The following is a 22498-nucleotide window of genomic DNA, read 5'->3' on the forward strand; positions in this document are numbered from 1 at the left end:
AAGAGTAAACATAAAAGCTGAGAATCTGACTTTTGTGTTGCATTCAGGAAAAGAACTTTGAAGACTCCAGAAAACCATCTTTGCTAGATAGTGCTGTAGTCTCCATGAGCTTCTAAAAGCCCCTTACCGAGGCATCAGACTTTCAGGTGATAAAACAGAACATCCAGGACGTTACAGTCCATTGCAGAAGAGCCTACAGAGCCTGCAGAACTCTGAACCAGCCAGAATGATAAAGAGGAGAGATAGGGCTTAATTTCTTAAGTCACATTCAGAACAGCAAAATAAAGATTAAAGAGAACACACACTGCAAACACTGACTATTCTTCTGCTCTTAATGAGAAATTAAATCAAGTTTGCTATTAATAAAAGCATGCCCTTTATGAAGCACAGATGTACATCGATATGCATTTACTAGCTGCTATTTTGTCATATATGGGCTCAAGTTCTCAGAATCCATGACAAAGGTAAAAGGCAACAGTCACAATGAAGATTCCTCAGGCAAAACCATATGAAATGTCTCATTTCCTGTTTTTCTAAATGTGAGGTGATTCTAAAGGCTTACTGCTGATAATTACTAAAAATATTTTGTGTTCAATAAAGTTATCTACAGCTCCATCTGCTGACCAAGTCTTAAACCTACATAAGAAAGGCCAGACGGCACTTTTTAAGCTCATCCATGCTTTTGTTTTGTTTTGCTTCTAAGAATTCCTTCTCTTCTCTCTCTCTGCTCTCCCCTCTTTCTGTTCCTGTCTCCCTCTTTTCTTCTGTCCTCCCTCTATGTCTCTTTACCTCTTTTCTCTTTCCTTCCCCCTCCCTCCCCTTTCTAATAAAACTTGTCACTCAAAAAAAAAAAAAAAAAACACACAAAAACAAAAAAAACCCTTTTCTTTAACTTTAATTTAATTTTATGTATACGGGTGTTTTTCTTGCACATGTGTCTGTTTATCACTTGTGTGCCTGGTACTTGAGGAGGCCAGAATAGGGCTTTGGATCCCCCAGAACTAGAGTTACAGACTGTTGTGAGCTACTATGTGGGTGTTAGAAATCAAACCTGGGTCCTCTATAAAGCAATGCTCCTGACTACTGAGCCAACTACATAAAATTTAGAAGCCGAAGAATCCAGCAGATTCCTGCCAATTTAGAAAGACCTTAAAAAATTAAAATTTATCCTTTTTGGCAGAGCAAGGAAATTAGTATCAAAGGAAAAAAAACATTTCAATGCTTTTTAGATATATACATTAATGCAACATGCTAGTTCATGACTAATCAATTAAGAAAAAAGAAAACATAAATAATCTGGGCAAGAATAAGCCTGATTCATATATTTTACTCTCATTAAAACTTTCACTTATCCTATGGCTAAAGGGAATCTAACAACTATCTTGCATCTTAGAAAAGCTGGGTGAGAGAGAGGGCTCATGTGAATTAGATGTATTTGTATCTTGGTCCCTATTTTAAAAAAACAAAAGCATTCAGCAAAAGCTGGTAGATCTTTGAATTTGAATCCAGTCTGGTCTACACAGTGAGTTCCAGGACAGTCAGAGCTATGTAGAGAGACCCTGTCTCAAAATGAGGGAGGGAGGAGTTGGAGGGAGAAATCAACCAACCTTTTAAATATTCTTCAGTCTATATTTAACAATAAGGGCTCCTTAGGCCAGATGTGGTAGCACGTGCCATTGACCTCAGCACTTGGGAAGCAGAGGCAGGAGCAGGTGGATCTCTGTAAGTTTAAGGTTAGCCTAGTCTACACAGTGAATTCCAGGAGAACCACAGCTTGCCTCAAAAAGAGGTATATTGGGGGTGGGGGGTCAAAATGAATCATGTTCCTAAAACATTTCTAAAACAACTGTTGTTTCATGTAATAACCAGCTGCAAAAAAAGTATCAATAATTATATATTTCAAACATCATATTCACTTTTTAGCTAAAGGAATACAAATTAGCAACAACCTACCATTAAAATATCCTTAAAAGCCATTAACATGCACCTCCATCAGCTACTAATAATACAAATACATTCTCCTCTCAAAGCATGAAACATAAATAAAAAATTTTCAAATAACCAGAGTACCAATTTTAAAAGCTTTTAAATGCCGACACAAGGCAAGCTAGGGACACCAAGAGGGGCTACACTTGATTACTCCCTTAGAGTTAAACTCCACTGAAGCCAGGCAGCCTCCTGGCTTGCTCATGGCTCACACTCTCTGGAATGGAGATGATGCCTGCCCAAGCTGGGAACTTCAAGTCCAACCTGTGAATTATGACTACACCTGGCCAGGCACACCAAAGACTTAGAAAACCCTGGTCATGTGTACCTTTTTTTGGACCCAATGCTTCAGTCTTCACCCACAAATTTCCTTCTGTCCTTGAAAACATGATAAGGACAAGCTGACTGGTTTCCTTATGATCTCATCTGTTCTCACAAGTACAGCTGCTTGCCCTCTGGGAAAAAAAGCTTTCTTCTTGGCCCAACTCAAACCTGATAGATTTTGCTTGCTCCAGTACAAGTTAGCAGAATCAATTGGGGGAGATGCCAATGCTATTTTCCAACCTAGGGCATCATCCTATTATAGAAAAAGAATAGCAATGTCTAGAGACCAGGGGACAACTGGAAGGTTCAATGGCCTACAGTGGCACCAAGAGCCAAAATTAGAATGACAATAAAGGACAATGACTATCAAAATGACAAGCATAATCAGAAATCTGTGTTTATTCTCAAAAGGGCTAGCTAGTAAGGGTGAAGAGAAAAAGCAGAATTAGAAACCTGAATCTTTTGCAACATTCTTGTACTGCCTAAGTTGGCAGGGATCATCAATGATGAAAGGCCACTGGGGAATAAGATAGCCACATATCGCAAAAACATAACTTTCCAGGAAGAAACATGACAGATACTACCTTAATTTATGTCATGAGGAGCCAGATAGACAATCTCCTTGTTTACTGAAAAGACTAAAAAAGTAAGTTTGTGGATGAGCTCTGTTAAAACAGTCTAATGTTGAAGTTGTCTGACAGAAATTCAGTAGAGAGGGTTACATATTAGACTGATGATCTGTACGTGTACATACACAGGCAGATAAAACCCTCCCACAGTATGCCCTGCAAATACACATAATAACAAAAACTTTAAAAGATACAGCACAGTGTGTATTTATATGTTAGGAAGTCACAAAACTAGATAGGAGCCATGAGAGGGCTGGGAAGTAGATCATAAAGGAAGTGGAAAATAGAGAGATTAGTGAAATATGTGTAAAAGGAAAGCATAAGGAGGGTGTGATGTTTGAATAGGTGTGGCTCCTATAGATGCATGTGTTTGAATTCTTGGCCTTTAGGGAGTGGCACTATTAGGAGGTGTGGTCTTGTTGGAGTAGGTGAGGCCTTGTTGGAGGAGTGTGTCAATGTGGAGGTGGGCTTTGAGGTCTCAAATATGCTCAAGCCACACCCAGTGTAATAGGTCTATCCTGCTGCCTTCAAGTGCAGATGTAGAACTCTCAGCTCCTTCTCCAGCACTATGTCTATCTACATGCCACCTTGCTTCCCACCATGATGGTAATGGACTAAACCTCTGAACTGTAAGTCAGCCCCAATTAAATGTTTTACTTTATAAGAACTGCCATGGTCATGATGTGTCTTCAAGCAATAGAAACACTAAGAAAGAGGGCAAACTGGGAGAAAGGAACCAGATAAGGAGAGAGGAACAATTGAGAACAAAGTATAATGGCATATGGGTATAACAATGTTATTATTAAACCCAATACTTTGTTTGCTAATCTAAATCAATCTAATTTGCTAATCAATTAATTTTAAAAAGACATATTACAATAATTTGTGAGTAGCTGCAGACAGCTTAGATTAGGCCTCTTGATGGATAATAGGATTATGCTCCCACTACTCGTGCCTGGCTGCTTCTTAATTCTTCCTTTACTAAGCTACCCACTCCCAGCCTCCGCCAGATTCTATCCCATTCAATTTCTTATGAGACCATCAGAGCCTTCTTAATCTTTTGAAAGACATACCAAAATGTTTAGAGAAAGAGCCATCGTTATGAAAAGGAGCTAAGTTTTAAACAGTAGAAATTAAGATTAGACTTAAGTTTCAATGGTAACCTACAAAACCTTTTTCATAGATAGTTAAGATCTCTAAACAACTGCAACTCACTCCGTGTGTCCTTGGAAAACATTCACGGAGTGGATGGAAGGGTCCCTGAAATCCCAAAGACGGAAAGTTGTGTCACGGGAAGAGGTCACCACGAGCCGCTGGGTGGGGTGAGTGCAACAGTGTGTTAACTCCTGGTCATGCCCTACAACCAAATACAACAAAAAATACAAGGTCATCCACCTGCAGACACACAATTAGAGTGAAGCTTTTTAAAAAACACAAGAATCAAAAATATCCATCATCTTTACAGACACCATTAATAGCTGATGGAAAAGTAAACCTTACAGAATTACTTAGTGGTATGGAAGGCTGGACCCCTCAGACGCCTAAAGTCATCAATCCTCATTTAAAAGAGTAGGGAGCTATATACATCATAACTCGATCTCTGGTCCTAACAATTACAAGGTCTGACAAAACATTTTAAGAGGCTGAATCCAACAAGAATAACTTCTAATGGTATAGTTTGTGGGCTCTTAGTACAACATCCTGTCTTGCATTTGGGCAGAACCTGTAAATATATCTTTCTATAAATGGAGTATACAACAGACCAAAGAGAATTCCACATATGTAATTAAGGTCCCTAAATCATTCACCTTTGTGTTAATCAAGAAAGGCTGTGCTTAGTGACCTGGTTTAAACAGCTAGAACCATTCAAAGGGCTGAGGTCCTCCCAGAAGCTAGAGAATCCAGGGCAACAGAGGCATGCTCCTGCTGGCCAGGAGTCAGCAACCTGCTATGTGGGAAGAGGCCTTTGGTGGGAGCCCTGGATGCTCACGACAGACCCTAACTGACCATTAGTAAGAAAGTGCAGCCCCAGTCACATAGCTACAAGAAACTGGATGGATTTTTCCAGCAACCAATGAGCAAAGAAGAAGACTATAAGTCCTTCCCAAGACACACCTTCACTTCAACCAAGCAGACCCTCACAGCTGAGGAGCAGCTATGTTGGACATAGAACACCTGACAAGAAAATCAATCAAGGTAATAGATTCCTGCTATTTAAGTGTGTTTTTAAAAAGAAAAAAGAAATTGTCAAAGAGAAACAGAAAACCAATACAGCAACTATATTTTAAATATTGAAATACTACATGCTACAGTTAATCTCCTGAAAATAAAATAAATTTAGCTATAGAGAGTTCTATTAATCAGAAAGGATCTCCAAAAAACAACAGCCAAATAGCCAATAACACTAAACCGAATCCTGGCCTGGAAGTAACTTGTAAGTTCAGACATAAAAACAGCCCAGCTAAGACGAATTTCAGATGTTCACAGCAAGATACCTGTCAGAGAATGAACAAGTTCAGATGTCTCCACATCATACAGGTTGGCAGTTCTGTCCCAGGAGGCTGTCACCACCTGCTTCCCACCAACCAGCCAGTCGGCAGCAATAACCACACCCTGATGGCTTTTGAGAGATGTCAGCGGGACTCGGACAGTAGGGCAGTCACTGGACACGTCTCCATCAATGTCAGGCTCATCTTTATCAGAGCACTCTATTTCATCTTCACCAGAAATTTGTTGCTAAGGATAAAAATCAGAAAAGAAAGACTTTATAGGAATCGTGAGTTTTTTCTAATACAGCTACACCACTTATCTTTCTAGATTCAGTAATATTAGGGCCAATGCAATTACAGATTCTGGCATATAACCGGTGCTCAAGGAATGCTTTCTCAATGTTAAGGCCTGGCCATAGAAGGAAGACCAAATATCCTGGAAAATATTAAAGCCACTAAGACATCAAAAGAACTGAAATTCATTTTCACTAATTAATAAAATGGCAAAGCAATTTTCAACATTTCCATTTTTACCACTTACTAGAAATGATATGAAATTAAATACATAAAAGTCAATAATATGTCACAATACAAAAAGCATTTTAATTCTTAAGAGCCTGTTTTAAAATACTTTAAAAACTTCTAAATTTTAATAACTTAAAATTCCTCTAACAATAAGAGATCACTTATTTTCTTGTATCAATGAAATCTTTTATTAAAAGCAAGATAATGTAAAACTGTGTCAGTCAGTCTATACACCAGCTCTTCAAGAAAATGTTTATTCAGTCAATAAATATTGATAAAGACAGTATTATTTATAGAGCAGAGGAGGAGACAGAGGACATCTGTCATACAAAAGATGATTCTTACTCTAAATGATAAGAATGCCAGCATAAACACAACTGGCAAGACTACATGAAAGGTTACACACACTCACAAAACTCACATATGGACTAGTGTAGAATGTCATGTAATACATTCTAGGATGTATACTAGGATGAGAACATGACACATGAACAAAATACACAAGGTAGTATGTCATCTGTGTCATCTGCATTCACACAGTATGGAATGCATGGCATATACATGTGCTGTGAAGAAAATAAGAAAGGGGGAGAAGAGAGACAGCTGAAGGGCTGCTGGCTTACTCAGAATTACTAAAGAAAGACTAACAACAACTGAGTCCAATTATGGAGAACAAAAGAAGGGTATGCCGATACTGAAGAAAACAGTGTGCCAGGCAGAAGGAACAAGTATAGAATCCTTTTTCTGCTTCACAATTGGGCTTGCTAGTGTGTGGAGGGACACAGAGACAGAGGTGGCAGACAATGTAGTGGGTGATATGGAAAACCTGGTAGGCCACGGAAAGGACTCTGTTCTATTCTGCATGTAATGGAAAATCATCACTTAAAAGCAGAGACATGATATGACCTAGATTAACTGCTAAACACAGGAAAATGAAAGGAGGATGAAATGCACCTGACTGTATCACCCACAAACTCATATGCTGAAGCCCTAACCCCAAGACCTCCAAATGTGAACCTAGTTGGGAAAAGGCCCTTTAAAGACCATTACATTACCATCAGGCTGGGTGTAGGACCTAGCCTCTCATGATTTCATACTGCATACAAAATTACAACAAGGACACATACAAGGGAAAGATCATGTGAGGGCACAGTGAAAAGGTGACTTTATGCTAGTCAAGGGCAGAGGCCTTAGAATAAACTAATCCTTCTGCTACCTTGCTTTTAACCTTCTAGTCTACAGACTGTGATAACACAAATTTGATGCTGAAGCCACCAGCCCAGGAAGCACCAGGGCAAAAATAACTACAAGAAAGAGAAATCTAGATGCCGAGTAGTAGTAATGAAGGTGAGAAGAAAGGCTGATTAATAGATCCTCTCAGGAAAGTTTCAGAATTTGTCAACAGACATCTACATGGATTACAAACACACACACACACACACACACACACACACACACACACACACACACACACACACACACACACAATCTGAAGACAATTTAAAGGTATATGTTTCAAACTATTAACTTAATAACAACAGTACAAACTGAGATGAACAACTGGGTATAAGTAGTAGGTTAGAAGGAATGTCCAGAACTCGGTGGCAAATACAGGACACCCAATGGAGATACCAAGTAAATAGATGAAAACCAAAGTCTGGATGGAGTTAAGAAGAAAGTCAGTATGCAAATTTTGAGAATCAGTAACAGCTGGTCCCTGAAGCCATAGATGTTGAGTGAGACCAACTAGGACTAGTTAGTATAGGAGAAAACAGATGAACCGCAGACTCAAACTTAAACAAGTAGGTAGAGTATTAGAGAGCCATCCAACAAGATTTAAGGAAAGAAAAAAACAGGACGAAAGGCTATCTGTTAGAATCACAAAAAGTAGCCTCAGAGTCTGCTGGATGAGCAACCACAAAGGCAATAACTGAGGAACAGCAGAGTTCTGGGGCGACTAAGCTAGACACAGAGTATGACTCAAGAGGGAAAAAATGAATTCACACAACACTTCTGAAGACGTTGGTGTGGGAAGGAAAGTCAGTGAGGTAGTAGTTCTGGATGGGCTCTGAGACAAATGTGTGCGGATGGTAAGAACCATTCTAAGGACAGAAAGAAGCACTACAGAAACATCACCAGGAAGAGAGGAAGCAGAACTCTAATGATGACAACAAGGAATTATCAAACTATGCGAAAATCTGCTAAGACTTCAGAATGCATGAGAGTACACGGGGTAGTATAACTCTTCAAAGAAGCCATATGTGAGTGAAGGAAGGTGAGCTTGAGGAAGACAGGTGCAGCCTGGGAAAGTTAAGAATGTAGTTACTTTAAAGCTCTAAGCATAGTTATTTTCATTATGGACTGGAGTGCAGGAGTATAAAAACTAAGCCTAGACAGGTTTGTAGTCCAGGAATGTAATAGCACATGCCTATAATCCCTACATGTGGAGGCTGAAACAGGGCTACCATAAGTTCAAGGCCAGCCAGAGTTAAACAGCGAGGCCGTTTCAAAAGCAAACATCAGGAGAAGGGTAAGTGAAGCCCTGCAAAGAAAGGACTTTGCCTCTCAAAGGCAAAGGGGGAGTTATCTGAGCTATCAGCATGTCCATTATTCTGGAAAGATGACTCTTGATGAACTATGGAAAAGGAGCTATAGGGGGCAGTCACTGGATTAGATTCAACTTGTTAAAGAAATTGAGAGCCTGGAATTCTGTGGAAAGGTAAAAGGTCAGCAAAAACCTTTCACTTCTGCATGAGATGAGAGCTTCATTCCCAGGCTATGCTATTCAAGAGAAAAATGACTCCTGACAGATAAACATACCAAGGCAGGAAGGGCTGCTACAATCACAGGAAATGTCTGATGGGAATACGCAGCACTGCTGTAGCTCTGAGCTCAGTATCTGATGCCTCTGTCTCTGCTGTTACTCATAAAACTGTTCAAAAGGCCCTGGCTCCTTGTCATGAGGCTTCTCAGCTCCCACGGAGTCTAGCACTCCTGTACCTGTGCTGTTGAACATTTCTAAATGGCTCTACGGACAAGGACTAGGTGATGAACATGGCTCCAGCAAAGAATATGAATTGTGAAAACTGACACACTGTCTGGTCTGTCTTGAACTTCATAGGTAATTATGTCCAATGGTGGACCATGGGGAAACTGGGTGGATATCCCTCTTGTATGCTACTTAACAGTTTCCCAGGGACACAGAAAAGATTGAACAACTGAATCCTTAAGATTTCATGGAGTAGCTAGGAACAGAGCAGGGAGACATAACAGTGTGTCAAAGAGAATTCCAAACTTCATGACAGGTTGTAGGTTTGACTCCTGACCTACAACAGTGAGCACAATGAAGAACAAAACAAAACAAAACAAAAAAAAAAAAAAAAAAACACAATAAGAAATAAACACCTACGTGTAGGATGGAGCCACCTCTTCAGATAAGCAACACAGAGGAAAGGGTCTGAATGACAAGACCACATATAAAGTTTGGGCCATGTGTACTCTTAAACACGTGTTCCACTGGAGAGACCACACAAAAAAGGCTCAAAAAAGGCTCAGAAACCATGTTTTAGAAGGGGAAATGCCATAAGTTAATTCTGGAGAGCAGAAGTCCATGATAAAGGTACCAACCCATCCACTTTCTGGTGGAAAGGCTTTTCCTGCCTGACAAACACTGCCTTTCACGTAACGGTGAGAAGAGAAAGCGGTCCCTCTGGTGTCTTAAGGACATTAACCATAGGCCCTACCCTATGGTCTCATTTAACATGAACTACTTTCTTAAAGATATTACCTCCAATTAAAGCCACATTAGCACACAAATTTGTGAGTGACATAAATATCCAACCCATAACATCCTAACCCTGAGCCTCCAAATTACAGAGCCTTCTTACACTGGAAAATACATTTATTCTATCCCAAAACATCAACTCATTCCAACATTAACACTAAAATACAGTCTTAACAAAATACCATCTAAGTTGGGAGGTCTGCATGAGAATCAAGGTACAATTTATTTCCAGACAAAATTCTTAACTAGCTATAGACCACAGAAAACAAACAAGTTATATTTATCCAAAATACAATACTGCAGAAGTACAGCACAAACAATTCTATTCCAAAAGGAAGCAAAAGAAAAGGAGGGAAGAAAAACAGGTTTCAAACAAACCCCTACTCTAGCAAAGCAAATTCTACTAGATCTTAAGTCGCAACAATAATTCTCTTAGGCTCCATTCTTTACCTTTTAGAACCACTAGGTAACTTCCTCACCATGGCAATTAGCTGGACAGCCCCACCCCTGCTATGGCACTGGGCTGTGGCACCCTGCCCCCCAATCCCCTTGGCCAAAACCAAAGAGAGGCCATACATACTGGTACATCCTTATAATCTCAGCCCTAGGGAGGCTGAGGAAGAATGCAAATTCAAGGCCAGCTTGGGTTGGGTTACAATGAAATCACGTCTATTAAAAAGAAAAGAGATGGAAAGAAGAAACTGAAGCAGAGGCAGGGAGAATGAAAACCAAGAAGCCCACCATTTGAAAACAAGGAAAAATCAACCTCAGGCCTGTGGTAGGAGCAATAGCCTTACCAATTTCCAAATCACTTTCAGATCCTTGTTCTCCTGTCCAGAGGAAGACACATATTCATAGTCAGGCAGTTCCATTTTCTGGTGCTTAAGAGAACAAACTCCAGTGCCCTGATAGTCTTCCTCCATCTCATCCTTGTTCTGTTCCTATACCCACAGCAGTGTAACACTTGCCTCTGTTGCTGGCATCTGCTGAGGTGGCTAATTAAATCCACAGTTCACATCTACCTACGCATTTAAGATGTAAGTCAGTTAAGCCATATCCAACCATACCAGATACTATTAGCTTATTCGAAAATTTGCAAGTATCCACAGTCCTACTACAGAAGCAGACCAACAGTGAACTGTCAGTGTAACTAAACATGCTTACACTAGTGTCGGCAACAGGCTGAGGTGTTGGAAGCTGTACCACGTATCTCCAAATATGAGCAGTCTGATCTCCAGAAGCTGAAGAGACAAATGGGGGAAGATTATCCACTGGGCAAAACATGCATAAAATGTGATCTTTCTTACACTGTGACCAAACATCAATCATGCTTTTCTAACTTAAGTGATCATTTAGTAAAGTGAATATGTTTTATTTACATAGTGATTTCAGACTGTACAAGGCTATTAAGAATACAACACAGGTACAAAATTAGGATTACAATTACTAAAGAATGTATTTTACTTTTCATCTTAGAAAACCTTTGAAGGTTAAGAAAAAAATTGTTAAGAGATTTTATTTTTAATCTATGTAATAAATATTCTATTGCATTACACTTGTGACTATAACAGTCTGAGATGTTTCAAGAAAGGGAATATTTCCATCTATTCACTATTAATAGAACTTCATAATATGCCTGATTATTACTTATTATGCTACTATTAACATTACTTATTTGTGTTGCTTTCCTAGTCCTTTTCTTTCTAGCAGAAGTCTGTAAGCAAGTGCACTGATTAGGAATGGAAAACAAAGAACAGCCACACAGGCACCCCAGAGTGGTATTCTCAGCACTTGCCAAAGTGTTCTGCCTTCCATCTTCTCTTCACTGCTGCAAAACTTACCTAAAGAAGTTACCAGGAGCTGACAGTGAATTTGTTATGACCAAAATCAACTGACTGTCCTAACCTGCCAGTTTCTCTTCAAATCAACACTTCATATTTGCAGTCTAATTTTCTTTTCTCCTTTATCTCTCTCAAAGCTGGTATTAGCTCCTTTTTATTAGATATCACTAGGTTTCACCTCTCTAAGCCTTTGGTTTGTATCTAGACATATCCAACTGCTAGTAGTCTATATCTTTCCTCTCTACCAATCATACAATAAACCTTCAGTGTCTTCACTGCTTTAACTCCTCAGATATGTATTAAGGTAAATATTGGCTATAATCATCTAGGACTGGGAAATGATTTAAGTAGCCATCTCACCATATCCCTCTCACTTGTGAAAAGTCTGTGATCATAAGAGTAATCTCTGCACACCACACACTAAAAGTATTCATGTTGGGCTCCTTCTTAAATCTTCCACCTGCACAGAGCACCCTTGTCATCTCAACGTATATACTCTACCCTGGGCTCAGCAGAATCTGGTCCATGGGAAAAGGGCAGTCATTTCCCCATTTTTGTAAATGAACAGTCATGTCTCTTCACCTTCTACAGAGACAAACTTTCATGCTACAAAAGCAGGACAGAGCAGGGAGAAATATCATATGGTCTGTCAAGACAAATATACCCACTAACTGGTCTTTTTCAGAAGCATGGCAACCTCTGGCCCATCAAAGCCAACACATACTCCCCAAGATTATCAGCTGTACCCTAAAACATATGACTCCACAACTGTCTGACAATTTTGTAGAAATAATCCTCAGTACAAAAGGCTACCTTCCAAAAGCAGCAAATGAAACTAGGTTTTAAAAGCCAGTTTAAGATGTGATATACAAAAGTTACTGCTGCTTAGGTAAATTACCTAGGAAGGAATGAAAAATAATTCATAAAATATCTATGAAAGATTGTCTAACTTTCATAAGTGCTATGGATAAATCTTGATAGTGCTAAGAAAATATAAAATTTATAGCTGTTTTAAGATTATTAATTATTTCATTCAAGAAAGAAAAAAAATCAACATACCAGTAAGAGCCAACTGCTCTGAGGGATGAAATTTTATAGAATTTACTGCAAAATAAAAATATTACAAGAACAGGTTTAAGATAACAAAACCATGTTATCAATATTTATTAGTTATTGTATTACAAAGTGAACTATAAATTTTAAAAAACTATGATAGTTTATTAGATCCTTTGATTCAATTAAACCATGAATTAATATGTAAGTTAGAACTGAGGTATAATTTTAAAAAACTAAAGTATGAACCAACATGCTAAATGACAGAATATATAAGAATATTAACAATCTACTTTTATAAACAGGCAAGTAATTTAGAGTTAAAATAAATCAAGAGAAACAAAGAAAATGAGGTTATGACATGAAGCAAAAACAAACTGCAGTATGTAGACACCACCCACTGGCCTTGCCCTGCCCCTGCCCAGCTTACAGAAACCCTGATGTATTCCATAACAAATGAGATCCCAGAAATGAATTCCAACCAGACTCAAAAATGGAGATTAGGTCACTGTTCTCCCATTTTCTTATCCACATTTAGGATACTCAAAGGTAACCTTTGACAAATGTTTTCTTCTTTAAAAAAAATAATAAGTTGAGACAGGGTTTCTCTGTGTAGCTTTGTAGTTCAGACTGGACTCGAAGTCACAGAGATCCTCCTGCCTCTGCCTCCCAAGTACTGGGATTAAAGGCATGTGCCACCACTGCCTGGCTAGCAAATGTTTTCTTAGGAAGCTTTCATTTTCTTAATAAAGAAATTCCTTGCTTATATTCAGATGAACTATCTATAGCCAGCAAGATAACAAGCATGAGCCCAGTTTAATGGAACTAGTTGGGTACTAAAAAGATTATAGGTCCGTCTACCTAGGACTTTCCTAAAGAAATCCCATGTTTTAGAATGGATTAAAACCACCATCAGTCTGACCAGGGAGCTGAATTCAAGTCACCCTATGAAGAACCAGCCTTCATGTCCCTGCCTTGCTTTTTTGTTTTGTTTTTGTCTGTTTGTTTTTTAGGGAAAAAAGCCCCTGTGGAGATGTTGAGTCTATAAATGTGAGCCTAAGCTAACTCCAATGTGAATGGAGACATTCTCAATAGACACACTGTATCCCTCTCTTTGGCTACTAAACTGTCACCTTTTCTCCACTGGGAGAATTACTGTGTTTTAACAGAAACGCAAGAGTCCATCTGAAGCTGACCCCTCAAAACAAAAGAGGCTTCCACTCTATATAAATACCAAAGGAATGAATCTGGGGCTAAAAAAAAACTCAGGACAGGAATGAGTAGGGATCTTATATACAAAAAAAAAAAAAAAAAAAAAAAGGAAAAGAAAAAAAGAAAGATGATGATAACGACGACTCTTTCAAAAGTGAGGCTCTTTAAACCCCATTTTCTTCAGATGGACTTAGTTAAAAAAAAAAAAAAAAGTTCCTGTAAGAGAATGGAAGCAACCCAAGTCCCTTTCCCAAGGATACTGTCTCATCATTAAATTCACATTCTGTTCTAGCCTTTGTCCTGCTGATTTCTATGAATTTTTAAGACAGCCACAGGCACAGTGGAGAAGAAAATCACATACACATACATACAAACATACATACATACATACATACACACACACACACACACACACACACACACACACACACACACACACACACACAGAGGTGCATGCACTCATGGACTTAAGTGCCAATAACAAGACTACCTTGGGAGCTATGGGAACAGTGGTAACTAGAAGAGGAGGGGAATGAAAAGGTGGGCAGCCTTTCATAGAGACTGGATGAAGACATTCTAAATGGAAGTTGTTTACAAATGTTTGGGAGAAAAGTACAAGAATAAAATTTAATCAAAACATTGTTAGTACCCACGTATAACTGCAGAGGCAGAAAAAAGCGACTATAAAATATATAAAATACAAACCCAAACACACAGTCATGGGAGCATCGTTTAGTTTGCCTGACTGAAGTATTACACATTAATCTCTAACACATGGTTTATAATAATTATAAAGTTATACACTGAGGACTAGTAGCACTGCTTAGACGTTAAAATTTTTCCCTTTATTATTCATACAAGGTTAAGAACAGTTTATCTAGTCTGACTACATTACATTGTCCCCTAACCACCAAACTATTAAAATTTTATGTCAAGTATAAAACTTTCTACTAATATAGTTGGTAGTATGAGAAATTTTTTAAAGGAACCAGAAAAACACAGCTACTGATTATTGTGCTCTTTTAGAAAAATGCTTACCTGAGCCCACATGGCCAGCGTATTTGACAAGGCATTTGCCAGTCTCTATGCTCCACAACAAAGCCGTGTGATCTACAAGATGAAGAAGTCATAACTTAGCCATCACTAATTTTATAATCTCTTTAAAAATACAATAATATTCTAAAATTGGTAAGCCACATCAACCTAATAGGTATTTTTAATTTAGTTTTCTTTTATGTATATGGGCATTTTTGCCTACATGTAAGTCTATGTATGCAGTACCCTTGTAGGACAGAAGAGGGTACTAGATCCATTGGGACTAGAGTTAAAAGACAGTTGTGAGCCACCATGTGGGTGTTGAAAAATCAAAACTCAATTTTGGGTCTCTGGAGGAACAGCCAATGTTTTTAATGGAGTCATTGCTCCAGTCCCCCAAACAGTTCTTGCAACTTTGATTCTACTGCTTTGTACAATTCAATTATCCTAAGAAAAATGTTGTGACTTATCTGAAGCCACAGAATAGGAAAAAGGACAACTGGACCTGACATCTTAGTGGACCATTATACCAAGGCCATCATGTGTGAAACTGGCATGCAGAAGTCATTTATATCAGAGTTCCATTATTTTATCCTAGTATTAGAACTTTCCAGAATATTTTGTAATTCTCAAATTCAATTAGCCTCCAAATTCAGTTAAATTATATGAAATAATGGTTATTCCTTTGAACCTTTTCCTCTCACAAGCATTAAGGGAGAATTAAAGACATTTCTAAGAAGGAATAGTAGTCAATTATCCAAAGGAAATTTCAGAAATATTAGAAGTTACCCCCTCTTCTTTTTAACTAATACTTTCAAACCATCCAAGATGTTTAAGAACGAGCACAACTACAAACAGGAAAGAAAAACTCTTAACACTCTATTTAGGTTTCTCATGTCTCTTTACTTTTAAAAATCAGAATCCAGGCCAGGTGGTGATGGTGCATTCCTTTAATCCCAGCATTTGGGCAGCAGAAGCGGGCAGATCTCTTGTGAGTTCAAGGCCAGCCTGGCCTACAAAGCAAGTTCCAGGACAGCCAGGGCTACACAGTAAAACCCTTTCTCAAAATACCAAAAAAAAAATTTTTTTAAAAACTCAGAATCTGGTGAGAAAGTAACTTCTCACAGCTAAGAAAGTCATTTCAACAGCCACTCAGTTGTATCTGAAGAGGTAGGATGTTAGACTAATCTGAGCTTTCATAAATTATCATGTTAGTGGTGAGACCTACCCTGTGACCCCAAAGAGCAGTGTAGGGAGACCAGTTCGCTGAGTTTGTCATTCCTCCCAGGTCAAAACCTGGTAAAGGCTCGAGACACTATCTCAGACTGTCCTGTCCCTACCCTCCCTTATCCAGTGGATCCCCAAGTATGTGATATTTCCACTCCAGTGGTTGCTACTCACCACCAACCAATCCTAGTTCGCCTTAAGGACCCTTCTTCCTTCCCTTCCAGACCCCAGGTTCCTATTTCTGAAACCCATTGCCAAGGCCTTAAGCCTATTATCACCAAGTAGGGAGACACCATAACGCCTCCTATGGCGTGGCTACAGGTCTGTTTGACGACAACACCCATCAGGGTGTGATCAAGGTGATGTCAGGGTGATGAGGGAGAGGTTTTAAAGGAACACACAAGGCATATGAGAGCTCTCTTGCCTTGCTGCTTTGACGTGCTCTGGCTTGCTGTTGGCTGGCATTTATCTATTAAAAGTTATCCTAACCTTAAGGATTTCATATCAGTTATTCACCACTTCAGAACAGCATCCTGGACAACTCAACAGTCTAGAGAATACGCATTTTTTAGTTGTTAGCATAACCCTTTCCCTCCATTGCTGGAAGAAAAATGACAAGCCTGTCCTCAAATCAGAAGCACATCTGGCCTGAACAGGAACAAAGTCAATCAAAAAAGAAAAAAAAATTATATAATATATATATATATATATATATATATATATATATATAAAACATTTATATTATATATAACATTTATATATATATAAAACTATCCCACCTATACTGTTTCTACATTCAAATCAATCACTCTCACATAACTTAATTGAAGCCAAGTATCTATTACCTCAAAAACAGAAGTTCAGCCTTGACTGTGACATCACCCAAAGGACTACTACAAAGGAAGACTACACGTCTCAGGAGAAATGGGTGCTCCCACGCCAAGGCAAATGTTTTTCCTTTTCTTTTCCTTTTCTCTTCACTTCATTTTTATTTGAGAGACTGTGTGACAGGGCTTTATATCACAGCCTATGCTGGCCTGGAACTTGATCCTCCTGCCTCCGCCTCAAGTGCTGGGATTTTGGCACATACTACCACACCTGGATCCAAAAGCTTTGGTTTCAATAACTCTTCGAACACTTTTGTTTCCAGGACCTGCTCTGCCACTGCTAACCATAAGTCACTTTTATAAGTTATCAATCAAAGCCACATCTCAATAAGCCAGCTTCAACAGTGTCTGGCTCACCAGCAGACGCTGTCCCAAGAACCACAGGCTGTGTCCTTGCAACACTGACATCCCAGATGCCATCCCTGTGGCCAATATACTCCTTCACAAGCTGGCAGATGGCCCTTGATGTGGTTGTCTTAAAGCTGGAAACAATCTAAATTGAGAAGAAAAAAAGCACTTTTAAACACTGAATTAAATTTCTCTAAGTTAAAAAAGGCAAAACAGCAAAATGATGTCTTGAAAATGTGTAAGTAATTTAACAGGATACTGGAAACACTAACGGAATATAATACAAGTATGAACAGAACTGAGATGCCTCAAGCAATAAAGCTGCTCTCACTCAGCTCATTATCAGAGGCTTCAGAAAATTCTCCCCACTCCATTAGTGCACAGGAGTCAGACAGGTAACATCTCACTGCAGAAGAAAGGCACAGGTGGGCCTTGCAAGTCACTCTTCCCCAAATCTCAATCACCAAACAAAATTTTCCATCTTTAAAACACACATATACACACAGAGAGAGACGAGAGAAAGACAGAGAGAGAGAGACAGAGAGAGAGAGAGAGAGAGAAACAGAGACAGAGACAGAGACAGAGACTAGAGAAACAGACATGAAAAATTTGAGAAAAAAAATACCCTGAAGCTGGGCGTTGGTAGAGCACGCCTTTAATCCCAGCGCTAGGGAGCCAGAGGCAGGCGGATCTCTATGAGTTCGAGGCCAGCCTGGTCTCCAGAGCGAGTGCCAGGATAGGCTCCAAAGCTACACAGAGAAACCCTGTCTTGAAAAAACAAAAAAAAAAACTGAAAAATAAAAAAAAAAAAATACCCCGAACTACTAACACTAAAGCTTGTGTTCACAGAATAACTTCATTTTTTCATGAATTTGATCTTTTTATACCAACCACATATCAAAACAAAAAAAGCCCATGCTGTAAGAGGAATCAAATGACCACACATGTAGCAGATGAGAAGGTTTATTAAAAATTGTTTATTGAGCACTTGCTTGAAGCCACGTGCCATGCTGGATGGAGACAGCACTGAGAGATACAAGGGCCTTTTAGAAGCTCATATTCTAATGGGAAACAGACATGAGATGATACAGACAATGAGGAACACTCAGTAAGGTACTGATCCATATAATGACACATATAACAATTGTCATTTCCCTCATAATAAAGACTTTAAAGTGAGGAAGAAACTAAATCCAAAGATTTCTTTAAACTTTGGTCATGAAGCTGCTTCATATAAATGAAAACATATCAACTTTTAAGTAAATCAGAAAAAAATGTAAAAAATAATTAATCTATAAATCAAGCAAAAAAACAAAAACAAAAATTAATGGATTCATACAGCTTGCTTTTAACAATGATTCTGCAAAGCCTAGGACATGTATATAAATTTACTCTTACATAAACACATGCAGACACAATCTGTTACATTAATTGGGTATGTGCTTTCCCCAATAGTAAGGACAAAAACAAAATGCTTAGTTAAGAGACTGAAATTTTACAAATAATATAAGTCAATTCTATTTAACTTGGTTTAAATTTTACAGAAAATAGAAAATGACTTGTTCAAACCTCAAACTCATTATTGTCATCTTATCTTTCTAAAAGCTAGTCTCCTTCCTAAAATCAACAAAAGTATCCCTCTACACTGTATGTAAACTTGTGCTTACAGAAAATACCACTAAGATGCCAAATAGTACATTTTAGAGACAGAGAAGTTACATACCACATAAAACTCGCCAGCTTCCTAAGCTGTGATAAATTTCATTTTCCAAATCTCTCAACATTTCTAGTATAAATAAAGCTGTTATAAGAAATTACTGCCATATTTCTTACCTACCCCATACACAGGGTAGAATGGAAGAGGCACTACCATGGGAAATTCAACTGTATACTTCAGAAACAGGATAATATGCTTTTCAAGAATACTGTGGCATACCACCTCATATACCACTTCCATAATGCTCATTACGTTTAAAAAACAAAACAGACACTGACTTAAGCCAGGCATGGTAGAGCATGCCTTTAATCCCAACACTCAGAAGGCAGAGGCAGGAGAATCTCTGATAGTTCTAGGCCAGCCTCATCCACACAAGGAGTTCCAGGGCAGCCAGGACAACATAGAGAGACCCTGTCTCAATTTAAAATAAAAAAAAAAAAAAACTGACTTGGTCAAGATTACAAAGAGACCCAATGAAACAACTGAATTACTTAGAAGGAACATTTGGACAGAACAACAGCAGAAAAAAGCAATAGAGTGATGTTTTCCCATCATCCTAATTGAATGAATCAGTACTTCAATGAATCAGAAAGGCCCTTTCCCACTACAAAAATACTTTCTAAAGAATATTTGCAAACATCTCCACTGGTTTCTTTAAAGTAGTTTTCAGAGTAGACTGTTTTCCCCCGACCCCAGCCCATAAGCATTAGCAATCAGTCATGAGCAGCCCAGGGAAGGGAAAAACCTCTCCAGGTTTACTTCATACACTTCTGTGCTCCCACTGTCTCACCAAACATGCTACTTGCCTTTCATGGCTCTGAGTCACAAGGAGGGCAAGTAATGAATCTAGACTGTAGCATGTTCTTGTTGCATTCGTGCTTAGCTTTAATACCAAGAATCCATGCTGTGATACAAATCAGAATATATCGTTACCAAATTATTTCTTCAATTTTCAGGTGTGTTGTGTTTCATTATTTTTTAAGATGAGTACATAGAGCGTACAAACTGCAGTAAAGTCCATTAGGAATATGCTTCTGGCATATTCTAATCCTAAAATAACTGCTGTTAAATAGTTCTAATATATTTTTAAAGCAAAATACTACTGTGCATGCCCTTACCTTTGTCCAAACCTTGTTCTTATTGCTCATGGTAAAAGACTGCTATATAAGCATATCTTCCTCTATTTCAGAAATAACCACAAAGTTTTGGATCCTAAGACCACACATTGTATACACAAAATTGCAAGCATCAGAATAACCTATTTAATTCAAGATAATGTAACAAGAAGTGAAGAACATAATATTATACTTCATTTTGAAGAAAAACTGAAGTTAATTACAAATTTCAAAACTAGGGTGAACTAGACATTACAACAAACAAAACTCCAATTAAACAGCAATTTACATTCCAGATGTTATCAAAATACAGTTAGAAAATGTCAACAATACTCATGCTCTCTTCTAAATAATTATTACCAAGAATTTTTAAATAAGGAGAGAAGGCAGAAAGGCTAGAGTTCCCCTCTTAACTACAGTTAACCTCATCACTTCTGCCAAATAAATGACTGCCAGCCCAAGACAATGATAAATAAAAAGCTGGTAATACTTATGTAATCATAGTACAAATTTCAATTTTTCCCCTCACATTCAACACAAAGAGTATACATTCAAAGTTATGTAATTAATCTTTTACATAATCAAAATATTACAAATTAGAGATGTATAATATTAGCTCAAAATACTATTATATAATAACTTTAAAAACAATTAAATCCTTGCCACTTCAAGTCAGTACTAGGCACTTTCTTTGAAAAATCCTTGACTGTCCTCACATGCCTCAGAAGCATACCCTCACTTCCTTCTCATACTTAGAAAACTGAAAAATAATAGTGAAAATGTAACTTTAGCCCATATAGAATTTCACTCCATATAGTTATCTATTATCTATCTGAATCCATATACTTTTTAACAAGTCAATTAACAATACAAAATGTATTGTTCTTCTAAAGACAAAAAATTACTAATGCACACTACATTGATCCCACTGAAGTTAGTATTTAAGCATCTACATACTGTAGTCATTTAGCAACGGTTGTTTTAGAAACCAGACATTTTTCTATTACACATTTCTAACTGGAAAATATGCAAGTTAAAGTATACATCTGCACACCGTAAACACCACATGACTGGCTCCAGAGCCAGTGCCTTGCATACCTTGCTGGTGGAAGCCTTATAGGTGGTCTTTAGCTTCTGAGAAAGCTGACTGGTACTGTGACTGGCTGTGGAGACAGAGAATTGACAGTCAAATACCCTCAAACTCAAGAACCACAGCATTGCAAAGTAGAGCTATGTTGCAGAAAGGGAAACTCAGATCTGTGTACCCACCATGTCACAGGAACAACAGCAGAACTGGAAGAGGGACCCAAGCTCTTTCTCATCTGACCTATATCTGAATTATGTATTCCAAGTTTAGCTGATAGTGGAAAGCAAATGAGTCAATGTCCTTCATTAAATCCCAGTTCCCTTGACAAGTAATCTATGTGTAATACTTTACAAGTATTTATTTTACCTTTTGTTTTGAGCTGGCCCTTACTCAATTCTGCCCCATCGATCGCTTGTCCTTCACCAGCTAAGCGTTCATTAAGAGTATCAATTTCTCTGCGCACTGGAAATTAAAAACATTTTTTTAAAAAATTGTAAAAATTGGTCTTACATTCAAACATACTCATTGCTTCTAAAATTTACCTAAGAATGTTGTGCGTTTGGGGAGGTGGTAGAGGAGGATGGGAGGGAGAAGGGAACTGGGACTGTCATGTAAAACAATCTTGTTTCTAATTCAAATAAAAAAAATCTGCAAAAAAAAAAAAAAAAAAGAATGTTGTGAGTTAGGACTGTCAAAAAAAGATGTGAAAAGTATTCTAAAAAGCAAGGTGGTAATTGATAGTTTCCAAACACTCAAGCCATCATTCCAGGTATCATTCCAAGAACAAAACATCAGTGCTGGGGATAAAGCTCAGTGGGTGGAGTGCTCTCCCAGCATGCATGAGGGCCTGGGTTTTCATCTATGCACCATATATACTGTGTGTGGATGCCTCCAATCTCAGCACTTAGAAGGTAGAGACAAGATAATCAGAAGGGTCATTCTCAGCTACATTTCAAGTTCAAGGCCAGTCTGGACTGCATGAGAGCCAATCTTTAAAAATAAATAAATGAAAGCTCACTCTTGTGACCCTGTGAAGATGTTACTCTCAGGGTCGCAAGCAGAACACCTGCATATCCAAATTCTTATTCAACATAGCTTCTTTTTTGCTGGTTTCATGCACTTCAAAACATTCTAATACTGTCTGAAATTCAGTGAAATAATTATAGTTTACTTGAGGGTACTGCAAATGAGGAAATAGTATAGTAACAATATGTATCTACTGGTATATGACACTAGGGA

The 22498-nt window shown here is 38.2% G+C and overlaps 1 protein-coding gene across 3 annotated transcripts in view; it reads right to left on the bottom strand.

Moving 5' to 3' along the window:
* Wdr37 (WD repeat domain 37) overlaps positions 1–22498 on the bottom strand; it is a 62875-nt gene that overhangs the window by 23066 nt on the left and 17311 nt on the right. For all 3 annotated transcript variants that reach the window (XM_027405078.2, XM_027405076.2, XM_027405077.2), the window contains exons 4-11: positions 21626–21721; positions 21271–21335; positions 17350–17485; positions 14882–14953; positions 12638–12682; positions 10902–10978; positions 5435–5675; positions 4155–4296 (exon numbers count right to left, since the gene is read on the bottom strand). In XM_027405078.2, the coding sequence (XP_027260879.1) occupies positions 4155–4296; positions 5435–5675; positions 10902–10978; positions 12638–12682; positions 14882–14953; positions 17350–17485; positions 21271–21335; positions 21626–21721 (874 nt within the window). The remainder of the gene's footprint in view (positions 1–4154; positions 4297–5434; positions 5676–10901; positions 10979–12637; positions 12683–14881; positions 14954–17349; positions 17486–21270; positions 21336–21625; positions 21722–22498) is intronic.

This window comes from Cricetulus griseus, chromosome 3, assembly GCF_003668045.3.
Source record: "Cricetulus griseus strain 17A/GY chromosome 3, alternate assembly CriGri-PICRH-1.0, whole genome shotgun sequence".
NCBI classification, from domain to species: Eukaryota; Metazoa; Chordata; class Mammalia; order Rodentia; family Cricetidae; genus Cricetulus; species Cricetulus griseus.